Raw genomic sequence first — 22,125 nt, forward strand, 5'->3', positions numbered from 1 at the left:
CGGCTCCCTCCATCATCACTTCTCTAAACCCTTTGGATTGTGAACATCTGTCTCACTGCGAGTCCACCTCGACCAACATGTGTGCAAACAGTTAACGCTACATTCATTTGGGAGACGCTTCCACCCAAAACGCATTGAAACTCCACAGGAGCTAGGGCGGCAATCTAACGCGTCAAGTTTTTTTTAGTAAAAACGTTTTTGTCGAAACAACTAAATTAGCTGGTGAACAGAATATAGATTATATTCTAGATTAGTAGGATTTAGTGCCGTCTATTAATCGACCGCTTAATCTACAGACAGTTAATAGTAACTATAGTGGATTCATCGTTTCAAGTAAGAATCCCACCTATGCACAAGTTACAACGCTCATGAGGATGTAATGCTTTTCTTTGTCAGATATGATAATAAACTGAATATCTTTGTTTTTTTTGGACAGTCGGTCGTACAAAACAAGCAATCGAATGCATCACCTTGGACTCATTTTATGGACTAAAGCTGAAACAGGCAACTATTTTAATAATGAATTAAGTCATCACTTTTACATTCCCTAATTTTTGTACTTTTTTCCCTGAGATACAGAAGGTATCAGCTGCTGAGCCACCAGACCCACCGAGCACTTTCTTCCCTCAACTCATCCTCCACCATAGAAAAGAGTTTTGCTCTCTTTAGTTTTTCTTATGCAGCATAAAGGGACTAAAACTGCATTTCGTTGCCCGACCCTGAGTTTAAAGACAACTAATCACCCTTGAACCTCACGTGAACTGTTTCTCAGTTGAGAGAAGTTCCTGCACGTCTTTGTCTCATGTGATGGTCGACCGTTTTTCATTATTTTCTGGACAAAAAAATATTTGATTAAAAAAATCTAATCTGCCAGATTGATTGAAGGAAGATAGTTGAAGCCTTAGTTGGGCACTTTCACAAATTCTGGCTTTTATTCATGAAGCATTCATTTGAATTAGCAGCTCTGATGAAGGCATTTGTCGTTAGCGTTGCCATTTTGTAGGCTAAATAATGAATTCATTCATAAAAAATGGAAAGTGAAATAATTGTAAGCGGCTCTGCCACACAGCACCAATGCTCTGACGGATTATATTTCTGTGCTCCCGGTTGTTTTCTCCTCCAGAGTCTCCCAACACTTATCCTGTCCACCGTGTTTGGCTCTCTGCTGACCTGAGAACTGCCGAGTCTGCAGTCTCACAGTCCTCCCCCTACCTGTCTGACCACATCTCTGAGGAGACACTCCGTCCACATTGTGTATCTGAAGCCACAAGTATTTCTCCCCGGGCTGAGTTTTTGGCTCCAAACTTCTTCTGTCTTTAAAACAGCTTGATGCTGTCAGCAGCAACAGCCCAGCCCCCCCCCCCCCCCCCCACTGAAAACCCGAATGCCCTCTGACACTCAGGCAGAATATTCTGCTTCACCTGACAGCTTCAGTTAGATGCCTCGGTGCTGCCCGGCACCCACACGGACAACACGATCGAGCTGCTCTTCTTCTTTTCTTTTTCCTCTCCTGGAAAATCAGTCTCGTTTGCAGAATCTCTCCGGCACCATTGGCACAACACGCTGCCTCTCTGTCCCAGTGTGCCCACAGTCTCAGTGTGTATCAGCACAACCAACTGTCATGTGGCCAACATGACATAACCCTTCTGGATCTGCTCCCAAAATACTCTCAATGTGACAAGGCGCCGTGTTTTCACCCTTTCTTTTTGTGCCATTTGCAGTTGAAGGCTGGAAACTTAGCGCTCGTCTCAAAATGTCCTTTTGCGTGATTGTTCTGGGCTCACAGGAATACTGTTTGGCTCCAACACTTGCACCTCAGGTCTCTCTTGGAAAAGATCGTTGAATCAATGACGCAAACTGATTAATTAATAAGGATGGGCTTTTGATGGGCTGGATGAAATGTTGGTGATGAGGGAATTCTTTTCTTTGCTGTTTTTCTCATTACGAGTCACGTTTTCCCAGAGCCCAAATAGAAAACCTCAAATTGTTTCTTTTGTCCGACCAAGAGTCCAAAACCCCAAAAGATATTCAATTCATAATAATATAATACAAAACAAAGAAATCCTCACATTTCACAAGATGGAAGCACTAAATCTTCAGCCTTATTTTTTCACAACAAACAACTGAAACGATCCAGGTTTGTGTTTGATTATTTCTTTGTCATGTGACTCAGTTGAATAATGGTTTCAGCACTACTTCCACGTGCAAATAACTGATTAAAAAACATTTGGAAAATCCTTTAAATTATTGATCTAATCTGACATTACTGACATTTGGTGATTAAGTCAAGCAACAATGTTAAACTCAACTTATTCCAGGATAACACATTTATTGTAGGGTTAGAAGACACAAATCAAGTTGAGTGGACTTAAGGCAACGTTCCCTTTTCACTTCCTGTGGGGAGCTTTGTTGCATGCCGTTCTCCATCTCTCTCCGTCGCTACCTAATCAAGGGGCACAGCATTCTCTTTACCTGAACTCTGACATGTGTCATGTCTGTTTTTAGTATATTACTTTTCCTTTTTGAATAACGAAGAATACATTTGAGACCAGTTTTTAAAGATGTACATGTTCGGTAGGAACAGCTGGTCATGAGGCTGACACCCACAAACAGGATAGAGTCAGGAAGAAGCAGACTAATGTTGGCTTTGGTCCTTTTATGGGATGTGTCATGACAAAAATAAAAAATAAATATATATATATATATAACAGCCTTTAAAAAATGTCATCAGCGTAGGTTAATGTGTTCTACAGGCTGTGAACAAGGGGTGTAGCATATTCAATATATTTAGTTTAGAATTAAAGGACAAAATACACCAGGAAATGTATTTGCAGCTCACTGTAACCTGCCACAGCAAAACAAGGATTTCTAATAGACTCCTGCCATGAGTGAGATGTTAGTGGACAAACTTAAAGGAGAAGTTTGGCTTTGAGTTTGGCATCCTATATATATTGCATATTTTGCATCTTATTGTTATCTTAGACTTCTATGTCTTCCCACTTTGCAACTGCTGAAAAGCAGTTTCCTTCAGGGCAGATACACTTTCATCTCAGTTGAGCCTCCTCCTCGTGAGTGACACAGCAGCACCGTACCTTGATCCTGGGCATGGTGACTGTCGGGGGTCTCGCCTTGGCCACGAAGCTGTGCGAGGAGCCCCTCTCCACCACGTGCCTGGTGTAGGGCATGTACCTGTGTCCGTTGGGTCCGAACACGAAGTCCTCCCGGAGGGCATCCACGAGCATTATAACCACCCGCTTAAAAAGGGGCTGGGGGAGGCGAGAGGAGTTGGGATAGCTTCCTGTAATTAAAGGGAGCAGTTTTTAATGAGTTTTGGCATGTTACCGTCGACAGCGCGGGTAGATAGTCGCATACAAAGCGCACAGGTGAGCTCACCTGTCAGCGGCTCCGCTGGCAGATCTGACAGCTTGTTCTTGGATGAGACGGAAGACTTAAGAGGGACTGGGAAAAATCCCCGCAGGAAGAGGGCAACGCCAAACACTTCAAATATTAAAATGAACGAGGCAAAAACAGACGAGCGCACTTTCATGTTGCTGGTTGACGGGACACTTTAAAGGGACGAGTGTGTGTGTTTGTAAGATAACTTGCTAGCTAGCAACCGACATGACGCTTGCCACTCAGTTTACCAAAATATAGGAGAAAATATAAAGCCATAACATCCAATTTCACACGGACGCACTGTCAAACGACGCCTTACAGAAGCCACGTTCTCGGCATTAAATTAAACGCGTCTATATTATATATCTGTGGCTCTAATAGCGAATAAAAACACTAATACCAGTTAGCGCTGTAGCCATTCATAGCAGCTTCCGCATTGATAGCATGGAACTACGGGTATTACGTAGACTCAAACAAGAACGATACGCTTTTTCTCCCCATGGTATACGGCTCAGCTGCTGTCAGCGTAATAATGGGTGGATGTCAAAATATTATGGCTTGTTAACAGATTATAATTAATACAGTCAACGAACCATAACAAAGACAATAAAATATTGTGTTTAAAATGTATATATGGAATGAGATAAAAGGGCAACATGAGAAAATGGCTTCAAAATCAGCAATAAATACCTGTCATTTGATTACAAGAATATGGTGTAACAGTAAAAGTGAGTCCTAAGCTGCCTGTCACTTATGATATCACATATGCAGCAGTATTCTATGAAAGACTATGAACAACCTACAGTTCCAAGGATGGCCCCTGTGCAATTTGAGAGCCAGGACCTCCAGGAGCTGTTCCTACTACTATCTATTGTTCTTTTCTTTGGGCATTTGGTACCAATAATATGAATAAAAGCCAGTTGTGGGGCCTGAAAATCTGCTTGTAGATTGAATATTACCAAGAGGAGGCTACAAGAAGTTTTGCAGATGAATAAATAGTATTATTACTATTATATTGGGAATAATAAAAGTGTTGATCCATGCAAAAACCAAACGGTAATGGATCATATTAATGACATACTGTATGTGAAGGAGGCAAGTATGCCTATTTGGATATTTTTATAGATCCACTATAACTGCTGGGTAGAAGTGGACATTTTCTGATTTTATAAAATATGATTTAAACGTGATGTGTTTGGAGCTTGAGGCTGATAAGGTCTGTTGTAAATGAGCTCAGGAGGGAATTAAGTTCCTTTTGGCTGTTTTGTAGGTTTGAGCTGATGCTGCCATCTACTGGCTGCACTGCTTCACAGATCACACACACACACACACACACACACACACTGTTTATTGATATTCATTATTTATAGTTTGACTTTAAATTCATCTCTCATGGAGATCAAAAACAAGTTAAGACCAGATGAGCTTTAAAACCCCTTTTAAACACCAAGACCAACCATTTCCCCCCAAAACAGTCAGATATACGTCTTAGGCAGTCTTTTTTTTTTATTATCAAATGAATCCACCAATTAGCTTTAGCTGCTTAAGTCTGTCTGCTTAAGAAACCTGCTTAGTTTGTCTGACCAACAGCCCAAAAGGACCTCAATGATTAACCAATTATCACACTTATCCATTCATTAGTTGACTGATTGATGAGCCTCCCAGACTGCTGTACAGAATCCATTCTAACTGCACAAAACCTTCAATGATGAATCGTGTTATATTTTTTCTGAATTCTTCTGTGTCATTATTGCATATTCAGAATAAAATACCAAACGTGTCATCATAACACTGTCAGATGATTCGCTTTATTAACAGTGGTATTAATAAAGCATTAGACCAACAACAGGATCTTTAAATACCTCTCCTGACACATAATCTGTTAAAGGTCTGAGAGAGAGGAAGTGAGGACGCTTATTGTGGAAATCAGCACAATAACAGCAGGATGCAGCACCAATGAGCACTTTATTCAGAGCAGATCCAGCAGGGCCTTTCTCATAATAAAGACCTGCCGCATATGATAACGACATTTCTATAAAATAATATTATTGCAGTCTATTTGATTTTCCTCTTCAGGACATTAATGAAGGCGTCTTTGGGAACTTCCACGTTGCCGATACGCCGCATCTTCTTTTTACCCTCGGCCTGTTTCTTCAGCAGCTTCATCTTCCGCGTTATGTCGCCTCCGTACTGCCGAGACAAAAACAAACAAACACGTATAGCATTCAGAGTGTTTGTGTTGCATCGGCACATTCTGCAACTATTGAGAGTCAAGGAAAACCTTTACTCACACATTTAGCGAGGACATTCTTTCTGAACGCCTTAATTCTGAAAGAGGAAAACGCTGTCGGGTCACATTTTGAAGGCAAATAAAACCCATTCAGCACATTTTTTTCACACACAAATACAATTAATAGTGCTTTATATATATATACATGCACGTGTTTTGCATTTCTCGCACGCTTCTCACAAAGCCTTGAGGTCAGCACGATGCTGTACTCACGTTTCCCTCGCGATGACCTTACTTCCGATGGCTGCCTGTACAGCGACCTCAAACATCTGCCGTGGTATGGAGTCCTTTAGTCGCTCACACATGGCTTTCCCTTGGCTGTACGCACGGCCCCTGTGAGGAAAACGCACCCGTCAGAAGGTCGCCCGTAAAAAGGTCAAAAGCAGCCGATCGTTGGCGAAAGCGCCACGACCTTCAATTACCAAAGTCTGCGCTGGCTTTGGTGGTTAAGAACGTTAAATGCAGATCTGGTGTGCGTCATCACTTTTGGCCTGCGGAGTTTACTCTACCGTCCTGGTCAGAAATGGAACGAAGTCCATGTCCGCTGTGTAAAGTCACTGTCATAGATAATGTCAACACCGGCTGCCAAGAGGCCTTTTTATTAACGTTATCCTTGGTGATGAATACATTTCATGCTCCATAGGCTCAGCAGAATCACTATAATAATAAAGGACAGTACAACATTGAAATTACGTCAACTCGTAAAAATCAGCCAGTGAGTGTAATGAAGCTACGGGAGGGTGCGGCCCTCCAAGACGAGAAGATGATCCCCTCAAGCAGCGTCAGAGTTACTCCTCCGGAGACAAGCTGGGGGCCTTCGGAGCCAAAATATTTTGCGAGAAATGAAACAAGTTGACAGCATCTGAACCCAGCTGTGACTTCAAACACACCTGTGTACGATGGTGATGAGTTCCTCCACAGGCTGCCCGTTCAGCAGAATGTTCATCTTGATCAAATCAGCAGCCTGGTAGCCTGCGTTCTCATAGTCAAAGCTACGGGAGATAACAAAATCAGAAGGACGATCTGCTGAATACATGGACTGCTGGGCATGGAGTCAGTCAGAGGTGATGTAGTGTCTCACAAAAGACCAACATCGTTACATGTAAGACACGAGGGGAAAAGGTGCAGAGGTACGGAAGCCCATTGCCGCCACGCCCCGGAAAAAGAAAAACAGATCAGTATCATGTTATAACGTGAAAAGGTTTTTGTTATAACAAGATGTTTTTTTGCATCATAACAAGATATTTTCATGTTATTACGACATACAATATAACAAGAAGCTGTTCTTGTTATAATAATACAGTTATTTATCTCGTTATAACGTGAAACCTTTCATGATAACTTAGGCTTTATATTGTTATAATTTCAAACTCAGCGTGTGGTTTGGATAAATTGAGCAACATGGCTCATTCACTCATTTGCTAAAGTTCTACTTCCGCCCGAGACCAACTTATGTCTTTATAACTTGACAAAATCTCATTCAAGAATATAAGGTATCACGTTACGACGTGAAACGCTTTAAGCTCCAACATGATAAATAGTTTATTGTTTTTTTATGCCGTAACCAATAAAAATATCTTGTTATAATGTGAAAAACCTCTTGTTATTACGATAAACCTTCTACGTTATAATGTGACACTCATCTGATTTTCTTTCTTCTTGCCGTACGCTGCCGTACAGAGGAGAGGGGAAACTATGGAGACAGACTTCTTGGCTTGTGAGTGTATTAAAAACTGGATTCACTGACATTTTTCCTCAGAACGTAATCTATCCTTTAACAACTTATAACTAATTACATGTTACATGTTATTTACCTGGCATATCCGGAAGACATAGATTTGAGGAGGTCGTAGAAATCCACAACGATCTCATTCAGAGGGAAGAGGTACTTCATCATGACGCGCTGCTCGTCTATGTACACCATGTTCTTCTGGATCCCTCTGCGGTTCTTTAACAACACAATTTACAGCGTCAACAATCCAAGAAGGGCTGCTGCTAATGAATCATTTACTTACGAGATTGAGTCATTTGCCCTTTTTTTTTTTCCTCTCACCAAGCAGAGAGCCATGATCTTGCCGGTGTAACTGTCCGGAGAGAGAATGGTCCCCAGCACCATCGGCTCCAAATACTCCGACACCACCGATCTGTCTGGGAACTGAGCGGGGTTCACGATGGTGATCTCCTCACTGCCGTGCTCCTGCGAGGACAACCAACGAGAGGTGAGCGTCATAATGAAGCTTTTTATGAGAGAACGAGCCTCTGCTGTAAGACCAGGAAGCATGGGAGCAGGAAGCGGCTCTTACCTTGATGAGTTTGGCTGAAGAGAGGACGGCCTTGTAGGGCACGGTGGGCGCCGTCACTATAACGGAGGCATTGTATTCCTGCTCCAGCCGCTGATTGAACACCTCCATGTGGAGGAGGCCCAGGAAGCCGAGTCTGCCGGGGCACAGGAAGGTTCACGGGTTTAATGATGGATATTCAAGCTGTTAATTACAAAGAGCCTGTTTGGAAAGAGTTCAACGGTGACGGTGAGGGCTCGTCGCAGTTCCAGCACAGCTTCGTACTTCCGAAAGATCTAAATCACGGCCACTGATGGAGTCAAATTCAACTTCATCATCTGGACTGATACGACCTGTGATGATAAATAAGCTCTCACTTGGCAACATACGGTCTGTCCTAAGGAGAGTTGTTTATTCCCAAAGCAATCACAGGATATGACGTCCAAGTGGAGAACTTTTCTGGAACAGAAAATCAGTCCAAACAATAGAATAAGAAAACCGAAGCCAAATATTATTCCTTGTTTCTTTTTGGTTGCTGCTGCTGCTGTTCTGTCTTTCTCTTTTGACTTGTCTCCAGTTCTCTAGCTTGAGTTGTTCTGTCATGTTTTATTAATTTGTTTTCATGTTCCTCCCTTGTATTAAACTATGAACAAAACAAAAAGAGGTCACGACGTCATGACTCGGGTCAAAACTTTCTGTGGCTCTGCTCAACGTCCGCACTTCTCTTTTCCCTGGCCTTCACATTACACGTAGTGACACCGCTCCTCTGTTGCGGTCCCCTTTCGTCATTCTAATTCAAAAGGCGTCGGGCTCACCTCCAGCCTGCTCCCAGGGCCATACTGCTGTCTCTCTGCACGGTGACACTCGAGTCGTTCAGGGTCAGCCTGTCAATGGCGCTGCGGAGGCCCGGGTAATCCGACTGGTCCATCGGAAACATGCCTGAGGGACGGAAAAACAAAAAGACAGAAGAGTGCACATCAGCGGCAAAAAGGACTCGTTTACGCGGAAAGCACTGAGTGCACTTACTGTGCTGGCTGGTGAGACACAACGTCCGCTGAAGGAGCTTTTACATTTGACTGCATGTCCAATGATACTGGAATATTTAAGGCTAGCGTTCTGTTATGTACGGAGTTATCATGGGAATGCTTTAAAATAAAGGCATTACTCCACAGTTTCACAGAGATTCTGTATGTGACAGCAGGAAGAGGATGAGAGGACTTCCTACCAGCAAAGACCATGGCTTTGGCTGGTTTAAACCCTGGAAGAGCTTCCACCGGCTGCTCCTGGAGGTAGAGCGTGTCCCCGATCTGGGCCTCCTTCACATCCTTCATCCCGGCTATTATGTAGCCCACTTGGCCTGCAAACCTACACAACAGACGAGGAGAGTTACACGAAAGCAACTAACAAATGTTTATACGTGTCTATTGCAATCGACGGAATTTAAATCTACGCTGAAAGAGAGTCCTCTTTTGTTTTTTGAAATCATTAACATACTTTACACGGACTAGATCACTGTTGGTTCAGTTCATAACAGTGTCTTTTGTTCCGAAGGACCTTCTGAAGATATATGAAGGAGCATCATTCCTTTTCTCTACATAGATGATCCAATCAGAGGACCACTTGGTGCATAAAACACCAAGAATAAAACAGAAGAAACAGCCCAGTCATTAAGTCAGGAAGCGATAGCCTCCGACTTTAGAAGACATCAGGAAATGGTGAGAATGCCAATCACAAGCCAAAGGTAATAAGATTATTATTAAATATTATTTTATTTATTATTATTAAATTACTAAAAACACAGCAAAAAAAGCATGTTTGGCATTTTTGCTTAACAAATGACCTAAATGACTGAACTCAACTATTAAAACAGTTGCAGGTTGTTTTTCCTGCACGACTGTAACATCCGCTGTAACGGATCAGACAACCAGTGAGAGGAGGAAGGGGCGCTGCGTACAGCTTCTGTGTCGGGTGCTCATCTGGCCGGAGGAGCCCCAGCTCGTTGACCTCGTAGCTTTTGCCGAGATGGGCCGACACGATCCTGTCGCCTTTTCTGACCCGACCTCCGAACACGGCGATGTTGGCCACCACCCCTCTGTAGTGGTCGAAATTGGAGTCAAACACGAGGGCTTTAAACGGGTCATCGATGCTCGCCAGGGGCCTGACAATAACAAGGACGGAGAAAAAAAAAAGGCTTCACTTTAAGGTGTCAAACATGTTTCATGTGAGAGGAAAACCCACATTAACCTTCTTACGCTGGAACTCTGTACACAACGGCTTGGAGAACCGCCTCGACATTCGTTCCAAGTTTAGCTGAAATCTGAAAAAGACGAAGAAAACATATTCAGAGTTGTTTCAGCAGCACTGGAAACTAAAAAGCAGTGTACATGTGCGCCGACTCACCCTAATGCATTCTTCACGGGGAATATCAAACACCTTTTCAATCTGCAACTCCACCCGCTCTGGATCAGCATTTTTTAAATCAATCTGAGGGAGAAATGTCAAATTCGAGCGGCGTGCTCGAGTAGAAAACAAATAAATAAATAAATAAACAGGTGGGGCTTCGACGTACCTTGTTGATGACGGGGATGATCGCCAGCTGAGCTTCAAAAGCCAGGTAGAAGTTGGCCACCGTCTGCGCTTGAATCCCCTTTTCGTGTGACAGTGAAAATACGCATTACATGCAGCACTTACGTCCAGAACGATTCACGGAGAAAACCGGGAGAGATCTGTGTTTGGTACCTGATTGGCGTCGACGATCAACAGGACACCTTGGCACGCAGAAATCGATCGCGACACTTCATAACTGAAGTCAACATGACCCTGCAAACGGAAGACGAAAGACGTGTAAAGCTATTTTCATATCTCCTTTTATAGACAAACGGTCCATGAAATAATAAAAAATGATATCCCACATTTTTTATCTTTAATCCAACATTTTTTGATTGTCTTTCCAGTTATGGTGGGGAAGAAAGGGAGCGGCGCTTCCTCCCCACATCCCACCTGGATGATCACTCACCGGCGTGTCGATGAGGTTCAGGAGGTACTGCTCTCCCTGGTGGCTGTAAATCAACGAGGCCGTCTGGGCCTTCACTGTGATGCCTCTCTCCCGCTCCACCTGAAGCTTGTCCAACACCTGCTTGTTGTTCTCCGTCTTCGCTATGGCGCCTGTTTGTCAATGACACCAATTAGTGACACGATGTCTTAACTGGAATCAATTAGACAGAGACAGAGAGACAGAGAGAGAGAGAGACAGAGAGAGAAGCTCCCACAGTCATCAGCAACCATTTGGATAGCCACACACACATCACAGTGATGATCAATGATGGGAGCACACAATCCAATTATATTTTCACATTAGCAGTATGCGTTCAGACCTAAACCCAGACGTTGATTTCATAAAAACTAAAGGGTAAGAAAAAAAAAAAAAAGAAGCTGATATGCAATGCGGTAAGGAAACATACCGGTCATCTCCAACAGCCTGTCAGCCAAAGTGCTCTTTCCATGGTCAATATGAGCAATGATGCAGAAGTTCCTGATTCTGTCCACAGGGAACTTAGACAGGTCAATAGTGTCCTTAAAGGCACAAGGAGAGAAGCCTGCAGATTACCGGGACAGTCGCTCAACAACTGCTGAGTGTTGCAGTAATCCGTCTCAAAGAAATGGCAATATTTCAAAACAGATCAATCATTAGTTCTACTTCTGAATGGAGCACATGAAGAAGAACCACCAGATCAGCTTTATACCTGTGAGTCTCTCAGCACTTCTCAAGCATTTACTTCAGGTGAAGTCTTAGCACAGGTGGAAGAAGTATTAAGATCCAGTAGCAGTATCACACTGTGAAAATACTACAAGTCCTGCATTTAAAACCTGATGTAAGTAACAGTATTTAAGTATTGCCAGCAAATTGTACTCAATGTATCAAAAGTACTCATTCTGCAGAAAACATTTAAACAATGTATACATCTTTTTATACCTGTTTCACATTAGGGAACACATTTATCTGACTAAAGCTTTCAGATAAATGTAGTGGAGTACAGAGTAAGAGTATAAAGCTGCATAAAATGTAAATACTCTTAAGTACAAGTACCTCGACCTGTTGTGCTGAGTGTGTACTTACCTTGTGTGTTTGTGTGCTGGCCATCCTGAAGCCGCTGGAGAACACGGGCAGCCTTTTCATCCAGCGGTGTCTCAGCAGTGTGTAGGTCATGTTGTTGTCGCTTTGTATTTTCCTTCTGTACACTTTGAACTGTAAAACACGTCTCATCAGAGGTGTTTCGCACCACCGCTTCACGAGACAAAACGACATGGTTTCGCTAAGCTAAGTCACCAGCCTGCCAGCATGAAGGATACATAACAGTTAGCTAGCTAGCAGTCTGTTAAATGCTTCTGCATTGTCATTAATATAATGTAGGCTGTTGCCACGTTGGCGGAGCATTAGTGGACTGTCGCGACGATAAAGCGAACCTGTTTTTAAAGCAAATAGCCCTGTAATAACCCCAGTGCATGAGTTCTTAGGGTGCTGACATTTTAGGTGACAGTTCACCGGCAAAGAATTCTGGGAAATGTTGTTTATTTTTCGCACCAGAGATGGTAAAAGGAAACCAGATGAGTTCCTGCTATGACTTCCGGTTTATTTTATGCCGGACAGAGCACGCGAGTAAATCGCTTTTCTTCCTAAATATAAACTGTTACCGTTTGTCTTAATAAACTGTTGCATCTCTCTGCAGTGAGTTTTTTAAAATGCTAATATGACTACACATTGCTGCAGCCTGTGTCTACGTACAGTGAAGAAGGCTTTTAGGAGTTATTAGCCTCAGGGACGATAATAATATAGTAATTATGACGGAATAGTATCACACTTGAAACAACACTTGAACGCGTCAGAGGAGGATGATTATCTCGACACACTGTTATCTTTGAACATGCTCAGACATTCGGAAGTCCCGCCCACTCGACCTGTCAGATGAGGGATAAAAATGGATATCAGTTGCTATGACAACGAAGCTACCTCTCTGCACAAGAATAGATTACTGCTTCTCCTCTTTGTGCAGCCACAGATAATAAGACTCTATTACCCACAGTTTATGCCTGGCATGTAATCATCTTTTCTTTTTCTTTTCCATTTACATTAAAGATCTTTACACTGACTCCCAGACCTCAGCACTCTGTTTCTCTTGAAGATAACACGTTCATTGATAATATCACAACACCACCGACATACAAGCCTCCTGCTCCGGAGACGTTTACAGATTGCTCAATAACTCTTAAATCGAGCGTCTCCTGCACAATCAAGAAGATTTGTAATCACCCCACTCCCCTCTCTGTTTCTTAAACCAAACAAAGATGGCAGCCATAAAGGACTGCTTCATGTTGATACAAGATCCAATTAATGTGTTATGTGAAAATATTAAACATTATCAAATAATAGAACATAATATTAGGTACCTGACAATAAAACCTTTTTTTCCCACAAAAATAACTAATTGTGTACAAGACCAGCATGAACATTTAGACTGTGAGGAATGTGAAAGTCTTGAAAACAGCAGGAAGTGCAGTCACATGACCTGTGCTTAGCTCGCTAGCTTAGCTTTGTGACTCCAAGCTATTCGTTAACGAGAGGCACACACTGGGGATGAGCCTCTGATCTCAAATAGCTGTAGAAATGGTTGAACAGCCAGTTATTTATATCTAAACCTTACAGGGAAATCTCAATCTCTAACTGAAAAAAGGGTCCTGAATGGTTTTATTTACACCTGTGATTAGTATCTGAAAAGGTCTGTTAGGTTTCAGTGACCGTAGAGCTCATTTGGATGGCTTTTTCAAAAATGCTAAAAAAATCAAGCAATTTACCTTATAGGCCTATGTGGAATCTACACAAAATCAATCAGACGTTTTGACAAGCACAGGACGAACAAATGATATTAACGAGGGCCTGATTTTTCAATTAGTCTGTCTTCTTTCACACACACACACACACACACACACACACACACACACACACACACACACACACACACACACACACACCTGTAGTCTCTCTGTCATAGCTCACCACATTAGGCCGCGGCCAGCGTGTCGCCATAGCAACCTCAGCCACACTTCACCGTGTGGATTTGCTTTGGTGTCACGTGCGTCTCGAGGTTGTGGTCTTTTTCAATTGTGTTACATTGAAGCTCGACGTTGTCATTTTAATAACATTTAGTGAATCACTGGTCTAGATCAAGTGTCCTGAAAGAGACTAGGGTCCGAATCTTGTATGTAGATTCCACATACATCGCTCGGTACCCTGGGTAATTCTGCACTGGCCCGTTCATAATACATCTATGATGTCAGATCTTTAGTCCAATTGAAGCCAGTAGGTTGGAACCGTCCCATGAGTTTGAACTCAACTACCTCGAAATCTGTCTATGACTAATTTTGAATGATCTGACATTTTGAATACATTGTCAAAAGATATTCAATTATGAAGATTTCCCAGACATGCATGTGAGCAGCGCTGCTGCGCTGTCCTGCCAGACACCTCACATCCATCAGTATTGATTTCTGTCCGGCCACACGAGCCTCCGAGCGGGTGAACCGGGTCGGCTGTGGATCGAGGCGATGGAGACGAGGAGACCTCACACCGGGGGTCTCTGCGGCGCTCGAGTCCCGGAGATATACCGAAACTTCAGCGAGCCTCGCGTTACGGCTCCAGTGCCGCGGGGCTTTTCGTGGAGTTTTATCAACACGCTCGTGATGATGGTCCCTGACAGCATCCTCTCCTGACGAGGAGGGGCCGGAGGGGCCCGAGCCTCCGTACTCACGGTCCCACAAGATCCGATCCGGATCTGTTGGGAATGTATGGGGTTATTTGTATTTCAAGGGAGAAGCTGGAACTCTCTGAACACTGCAGGATTCTTTACAGCACTGTTTTCTTACCGTTTTCAGCTGTAGTGTCTTGCGAAATGGATGGAATTTGACAATACATATCTTTAAAAAATCTTGTACTCTGAGGCAGAAATCTCCACTTCAGTAGCACTATCTATATTCTGAAGGGTTTTACAGGGGGTTTGTTCACATATCATTTACTTATACAACACTGTTTCCTACAAACAAGGAAAACATGTTTTTCTTTATGGACAGTACTCTCTGTTTCATGGACTGATAAAAAAATACATATTCTAAAGTCCCTCTGTGAAAACCTTTGACTGACTTCATCCAATGTTCAGATTTCTGTTCTGGAAATATATGCAAATTAGCCAATTTTGAAAACACAATGTCTCATTTGCATATCTTAACATACTATTTAAAAAGAAACTTGTTCTACAAAAAGTAATTTTGTTAATGTAAGAGATCAACTGGTTAAGTTTGATGGTCGTATCTATTAGTTCAAAGTTGTACCCTATTCACCTGTAGGCATATGTGCCGGCTATTAAGTAACCAAAGAAAATTGTGTTTAACTGGCGTGTTTAAATATAAAATCAGGTATTGGTCAATATTGTGTATTGAAAAACTCTCAAATATCAGTATCGGCTTGAAAAATGTGGCCTCAGTCAGGCTCTGGTTCACAAGCATGACACAGACTCTACATAATTGAAATGATATGTGTTTTTTATTAGAAACTGTGCACTGAATCAGGCATCCACCTCGTGAACAATCATTTTATCTGGAATGTTTAAGATTTCTATCGGGATGTTGGAGAACATTTGAATTAAAAACTCATTTATATTCGACAATGTAATTTGTTAAAAAAACAAAAAGCAAATAAAAATTAAAGCTGCAAGCAGCATTGATCGGGCCCTCGCAACTTCACGCACGTCGAGGGTACTGGCAGGACTCTGGTTGACGCGACCATGCATTTCTGTGACCATCATACACTGCGTGCACGGGTTAGATGATATTTCCTGCGTCGACCAGCAGCGTAGCAAGATCATGTTGCCAGGTCTTCAGCCTCAAATGTTTTGAGTGTACCTCCGATACAATCATAAATGTAAGCCTGTTAAGATCATTAAGAAAAGGAATGTGCGTGAATGCGCTTCAGTGTTTGTAACATAACAGACTGTCAGTTTACTGGGATGGGGTTCAACTCCCTGCAGTGTCCTGCTGATTGTATTTGGACCTACATGAAAGTTAACAGAACAGTAGTGCTTTTTTGCTTCTACTTGAACACTTTAATTTAACACTGTTTTCATTTTAATAAACTCTTCTGTAACTTTAGATTGTGGTATGAAACATTCATTGTAACGTTTAACCTGATTGTCATGAAGAAGCTCTGAACAGATCATTTATACTAATGCCCACTGACATGGTTTGAAAATCCACTGTTATCTAACTTTTGCTCTCCAAGCATCTTAGTTTGCACATATTTAGATCAGAGAAGTCTTTTTCTCATGGTGTGCCCACAAACCCTTTCAATAAGTTTAGTGTTTGGGCCGCTGTAATTATAGAATCCTGCTTACGTCCGTGGTTGCCAGTAGGTGGTGCTATGACTATGAGTTAATATTGGCATGCAGAAGTCCTAAAGCCATGACAGTCAACAAGCATGTCAAGTTTGGGACAGTTTTGACAAAGTACAGTCGAGTTACAACAGCTTGATGGATGATGGTGAACCATGTAAAATGGCCATCACACCAAGTACATGTTGTTCAATGAAACCTCAAGCTTTTAGTAACTTTTAATCGCTAAGGTCTTTAGATTGTTCTGACCAAATTCTAAGCTGATCGGATTAATTCCCTAGGAGGAGTTCGTAGTACAGCACCTGGAAATGGAAAAAACCCATGAGAAATTCATACAAAATTCTAAATGGCTGACTTCCGGTTGGGTTTAGAGCATGGAGCCCTAAGACTTTTTTTTAAGTCTACATGTGATACATCTGCTTACCAAATTTTATACATCTAGGTGAAATGTACTGTGAGGGCCGCTTCGTTGAAATTTTGTAGGGGGCGCTATTGAGCCGATTTGCCACTCTGAACGAATAAAATCATATATAACTACATTTTGGGCTTGTAAACTGTGTGCCAAGTTTGCTTATGTTTCGAGCATTTTTAGCCTCTCAAAATTACCTTCGTTTTTCACGGCGAAGACTGCGTCGCCACGGCAGCGGCTTTCAACGAAACATCAAAAGCTTCATGAACTGGCATTATGAACTTCTTACATTTGTGTGGAAGTAATTTGATGTTGATTAGATTTACCTACTAAGAGAAACAAGCCAAAGTATGAATACTGTTCCTTCCTGTTACCAGTAGGTGGCGCTGTGACTATGATTCAAAATTGGCCTGCAGATGTCTTCAGGACTGGAGTCTAATCAAACATGTGACATCTGGTAAAGATCTGATGATGTGGAGTCGAGTTACATCAGTTTATTCGTTCATGGCGAAGGATCGAAATTTGCCGAGCCGCCAAGTCGCCGCCCTTCAACAACTTCTTACAATCTTCACAATGAAGCATTATCAAGGTCTTAAGGCTGTTCTGACAACATTTGAGAGGGATCTGATTAATCTGTGAGGAGCAGGATGTAAAAGTACACAACCTATAACTTCCTGTTGCCACTAGGTGGCGCTATTACTATGATTCTAAATTGTCATATAGATGTCTTCAGGGTCAGGATGTAATGACATATGAGAGATTTGGAGCAGATTTGAAAATGTATGGCCGAGTTACAATAACTTCCTGTTTCGTGGCGAATGGTGTTTTTTGATGCCACGCCACGGACACATAGTTCGATAACTTTTTGATCTTTGAGTATATTTTCACTGCCAAGGTCTCAAGAGCATACTGACCGAATCTGAAGTTGATCGGGTTAAATCTCTAGGAGGAGTTCGTTAGAGTATGACGCCTTGAAATGGTCCAAAAACGTCATAAAATAAAAAAATGTCCGACTTCCGATTTTTTGTACGTCCCATCACGTTCCACATACCTACCAAATGTTATATAGCTAGGTGAAACCCAATGTTGGGGCTACTCAATAGGGGGTGCTATCGAGCCAATATTTCCTACCGCAGCTGGACACTCCAATCAGACTGCAATTTTCGCAAATTCTGGCTTGCGTGCCAAATTAAAAAAAATTCCCAGTATCCCAAGCACCTCCTTTTTGCAACAAAACACGCGCGATAATAATAATAATAAACATTAGAATAACAATAGGTCCTCCTCTCCGACTACATCGGTGCTCGGGCCCTAAATATTAATGTGAAGCAAAATCATATCACTCTATGGTGAAAAGGTAACACAGCAGCGTACCAGACTGTATATGGCTACTGATATGGGGCTGAACATGATTTCTATAGCAGACTCTGTCTTCAAAATAGGTCTATACAATACTACATATGCTCATAAAGTACAATCATTGGTTGTCCCTGTTGTATTGACGCTGATGGAGGTGGATTACATGATGACTGTATATGGCTTCTGAGCTGGTCCAAAGTTTTAGTGTAAACAGCAATCGATCTGCATACAGATATGAGTTGAAACTACAACTTCATGATGTTAACAAAAGATAATGATTTAGTCCCGAATCCTGGCTGTGTCATCTCACTTGAGGCCCGTTACACAGAATAATTTCTGGCAGAGGAATGTGACTATCATCCACGCAGGATTCACTGGAGTTCCTGTTGGCACAGAGCGGTCCTGTGTTCACGGGCCGGTCCCTCTCATATCTGTAATTGGTTCAGAATAGCTTGTGGGATCATGAAATGTGTTGTGAGGAGCCAGACACTGGATATGAATAATGACCTAAAATTTGTAATGGCAGACATGCTGATTAGTTCTGCCACGGTGCTCCAGTCTACACCGGCAAATCCACACTGTCCTCCAGAGTTACCACCAACATCACGGGCAAGCCAACAAAGAGCTGTGATATTCACCTTTCATGTGTATCTCAGGACATTCAAACCAGTAATTGGCATATGAATATGTTTGTATATTGTTTAATCTTGCTAAAATAAATAAATATACAGAATAAAATAGAAACATACAAAATAATAAAAAAAAGAATGCATATTATTGTGCTTGTGCAGCAAAATGTTCATGCTTTTCTTCTAAATTTGCCATCTCTGAATTTTTTTGTGCCGTTAGCGATATATTCTGTTTATATTCTGTTATTATTGATATGCCATAGATCATTTTTTTAAAATCCCTAATCCGTATGTGCGAATGCTAAGGTGAGAGGGGTTGACGTACCGAAAGAAAATAGTCACCTCGCTCTGCTGCTCTGAGTTGCTTTCTTAGCCTCTCGTGGCTCATTGTTTAAAGCGCTACAGAACATTGACTGCGTGCCTCAAACCGACTGTACTGTACTGTCCTGTCCTGTACTGTACTGTCCTGTACTGTCCTGTACTGTACTGTACTGTACCAAATGACAGACAAGTCTAAGCTAAGTAGGCAATTTAGCTTGCTGGTGAAGAAATTCAAAGATCTAAACTGCTGAACACAGGAGTTGGTGGGGACCAAAACAGAGCAAAAAGGAGAGCGAGTACATTTGTAAGGAAGAAGAAACGTCCAATGTGATGATAATGTTGCTACTGTCTGTTGGATGCATAAATAGGCACTTTGTTTGCTTATACATTGGCCAAAAAGTTATCAGATATTACTTGGTCGGGGCTGTGTGTCTGTCAGCTTTGTACGGGGTTTTTCTGCTACAGGTCAAAAATTAGAAATCCATTTTCACATAAGTTAAATTGCAGGTTATTTCAGTTAATGACGTTTCTATTGACAATATATTTGTCTTTATATTTGAGTTTATTTTATGTAAAAAAAAAAAGACTAAACTCTGCCCGTGTACCTGACAGCACACACGTATAAACATACCATTCAGAGCTTCGTCCGATTCAGTAACGGCAACTTTTTGACTGAATATCAGCTTTTTCCATATATAATGATTCATGAATGAAAACAATAGTGATGTCATGGAAATAAATGAAGCATTCATGACTTAACTGCTAGAGTTTTACCTCAACATATCAGCACTGAACGCTATCACATGCACAAGCACACTAATGTTGCAGCTTCCTATGTTTTTGGCGTCTTGGAGTGTTTCAATAATTCTTGAGGTCAGTGTGATTGCAGCCCCGTACCTGCAGTCACAGACAAGAAAACACCGTTTACACTGTAACAATATCATACATGTGTGTTTTTGCATTGGCTTGGACAGAAAACAAAAATTCAGGCCACTCTTATGTGGCAAAGAAAGTAAGAAAGATGAGAAAAATCAGTCCCTTTCAAACAAATAAATACGGTAATATTAAGAGTGGGCGTTACCAGAACAATTCAACACATTTAGAAGTAATCCTAAATAAAACATATGTGTTCATGTTTATGTGTTTACTCCTCATTGGATGTGTATGTACAGTGGCCACATACTGTAACTGGAAACATACTGTCAAGGAAATATGCACAATCAAAGTAATCACACGATATGTCACCATGAATATAAATATACATACACATTTACAAAAGCCGGCCTTTTCAAAAGAGCTGCAGACGGTGTAGAAAACAGGCGGAGATAGAGGATCACACTGCAATCCAGGACTTCACTCTGCAAAGGTATGTGTACACAGTTGCTGGAGGTATTTGGTTCGTCTCTTAGTCCCCGGACCAGAACCCGTCATAGCTGGCCTCTAAGTAGAGGGGACCATGTCCTTTATAATGGGTTCTCTGTTTAAGTAGGTGGCCCAGTAAACCAGGTTGAAGCTGCTAAAGAGAACCGGAAACAAAACCCTCGACATCCTGTCAATTTTGCTGACGCTGTTGAACGACTTCTTGCAGTCGGGGACTTTGCCGTCTGCTCTGGGCTTGTTGGGATCAAAAGTTCCGCCTTTGGCGATGGTTGGTAGCGTGCCGGAGTCCTTGGTGATGTTTGGCGCGTAGTTGGCCACCGCTACAGCGTAGGCGTTGTTCTTCTTGGCGACAGACGCCCGCTCTTTTTTCTGTTGAAACACCGCGAGGATTATATGCAGAAAGCTTCAAAAGACAGAGGCGACCCTGAAGCTCGTCGCCATCTACACACATGTGAATGAAGGAGTGAGGTGACAATGGATCGGCACGGGGGGACAAAGATGTCAATAATTTGACAAGGACGCACTCTAACTCTCACAGTGTTTGTGTTTTTTGGCCTCCAGAGCATGTTTGAAACTTGACTGATGCTCACACAGCAGGAGGAAGTCACACTGGATGTAGAGCGCTTCACAAGACCCCCTACTGCTTTGTTTAGGTTGAATAAAACAATTCTCGACTACAGTGTGTTTCCAGCCTCATGGTGAACATGTCAAAAAAGTTGTAGTAAAATAACATTGTGGCAATACATGTACAGTATTGCAACTTGAACTTGAGCACTGGATGATGATTTTCCTTTCATCCAAGCCCCTTTTTTTGTCTCTTTATTATTAAATCCGTTATTTATCTATTTGTGGTGATATTTACTCGATAAATAAATGTTTAGAGCTTTTTTTTTTTTTTTATATTTGGTTGCTGCATTTTGCACATGTGTCTTTCCTGTCTACCTTTATTCATACAATCTCATTGCCTTTGTATTCTTCAGTGATATCTTTTGTCATTTACGTCCACCGCTCAGCTAAAGAGCTCTCACAAATAGTCGGAGCACTCTGGCTCCCCTGGTGGCCGACTGAGGCGGCGGTGATCGCTGCTTCTCTCCGCCTCCAACAAATGTTTTCAAAGCGCCAATCGGCCCTTTGCAAGCATTGCCTTTCTCAACACACACACGGCTACGCTGCTCACGGATTCCCTTTGAAAACGGAGCCCGTCAGAGAGACGTATTTCACTCCTCGTTACCTTTTCAGTCACGATGCTCTTTCCGTCCCAGGCCCAGCCGCGCTTCGTGAAGTAGTTGACGGTGGCGAACTCGATCAGGGCGGAGAAGACGAAGGCGTAGCAGACGGCGATGAACCAGTCCATGGCGGTGGCGTAGGCGACCTTGGGGAGGGAGTTCCTGGCGCTTATACTCAGCGTCGTCATGGTGAGGACGGTGGTGACGCCTGCACGTGCACGAAAAGAAAATCACATTTCTTTGGATAATCCGTTCTTGTGACGTTGAAAGTGTTTTATATAACACACACACATATATATATATATATATACGAGACACTGTAAGTACTGTTTTGCCCTTTTCAGAATAAGAGTAAGTCATTACTGTCCTTTGTGTCCTTTACAGTATGAGGTCTGCCTACT

The 22,125-nt window shown here is 42.2% G+C and overlaps 3 protein-coding genes across 9 annotated transcripts in view; all 3 read right to left on the bottom strand.

The window, feature by feature from the left end:
• pigg (phosphatidylinositol glycan anchor biosynthesis class G (EMM blood group)) overlaps positions 1-3,835 on the bottom strand; it is a 55,023-nt gene extending 51,188 nt beyond the window's left edge. For all 3 annotated transcript variants that reach the window (XR_012957324.1, XM_076103007.1, XM_076103006.1), the window contains exons 1-2: positions 3,394-3,835; positions 3,093-3,298 (exon numbers count right to left, since the gene is read on the bottom strand). Coding sequence is in view for 2 of the 3 variants with exons in the window: in XM_076103007.1 (XP_075959122.1) it covers positions 3,093-3,298; positions 3,394-3,547 (360 nt within the window). In the remaining variant the exon portion in view is untranslated. The remainder of the gene's footprint in view (positions 1-3,092; positions 3,299-3,393) is intronic.
• A 1,507-nt stretch (positions 3,836-5,342) lies between these two features.
• Positions 5,343-12,510, bottom strand: guf1 (GTP binding elongation factor GUF1). Of its 5 annotated transcripts, XM_076103692.1 has the most exons (18): positions 12,083-12,180; positions 11,709-11,810; positions 11,427-11,538; positions 10,982-11,130; positions 10,705-10,785; positions 10,535-10,612; positions 10,366-10,449; positions 10,218-10,282; positions 9,920-10,123; positions 9,191-9,330; positions 8,781-8,904; positions 7,990-8,122; positions 7,740-7,883; positions 7,501-7,634; positions 6,577-6,678; positions 5,900-6,019; positions 5,688-5,724; positions 5,343-5,586 (listed from the first exon to the last, which is right to left on the bottom strand). In XM_076103692.1, the coding sequence occupies exons 3-18, from the start codon at positions 11,431-11,433 to the stop codon at positions 5,452-5,454; spliced, it is 1,737 nt and encodes a 578-aa protein (XP_075959807.1). In that variant the 5' UTR covers positions 11,434-11,538; positions 11,709-11,810; positions 12,083-12,180; the 3' UTR covers positions 5,343-5,451. The 5 variants fall into 5 exon arrangements, with proteins under 5 accessions (XP_075959807.1, XP_075959805.1, XP_075959808.1 ...); XM_076103690.1 differs by lacking the exon at positions 11,709-11,810 and having other exon boundaries at positions 12,083-12,510; XM_076103693.1 differs by lacking the exon at positions 11,709-11,810 and having other exon boundaries at positions 11,427-11,503; positions 12,083-12,191.
• Positions 12,511-20,558: 8,048 nt separating this feature from the next.
• The window catches only part of gabra2b (gamma-aminobutyric acid type A receptor subunit alpha2b), a 28,817-nt gene continuing 27,250 nt past the window's right edge, over positions 20,559-22,125 (bottom strand). Inside the window, exons 8-9 of the mRNA XM_076103889.1 lie at positions 21,730-21,932; positions 20,559-20,867 (exon numbers count right to left, since the gene is read on the bottom strand). Coding sequence (XP_075960004.1) covers positions 20,559-20,867; positions 21,730-21,932 — 512 coding nt within the window. The remainder of the gene's footprint in view (positions 20,868-21,729; positions 21,933-22,125) is intronic.

The sequence above is a fragment of the Anarhichas minor genome, unplaced genomic scaffold (assembly GCF_050575085.1).
Source record: "Anarhichas minor isolate MPS153535 unplaced genomic scaffold, ASM5057508v1 ptg000028l, whole genome shotgun sequence".
Lineage (NCBI taxonomy): Eukaryota > Metazoa > Chordata > Actinopteri > Perciformes > Anarhichadidae > Anarhichas > Anarhichas minor.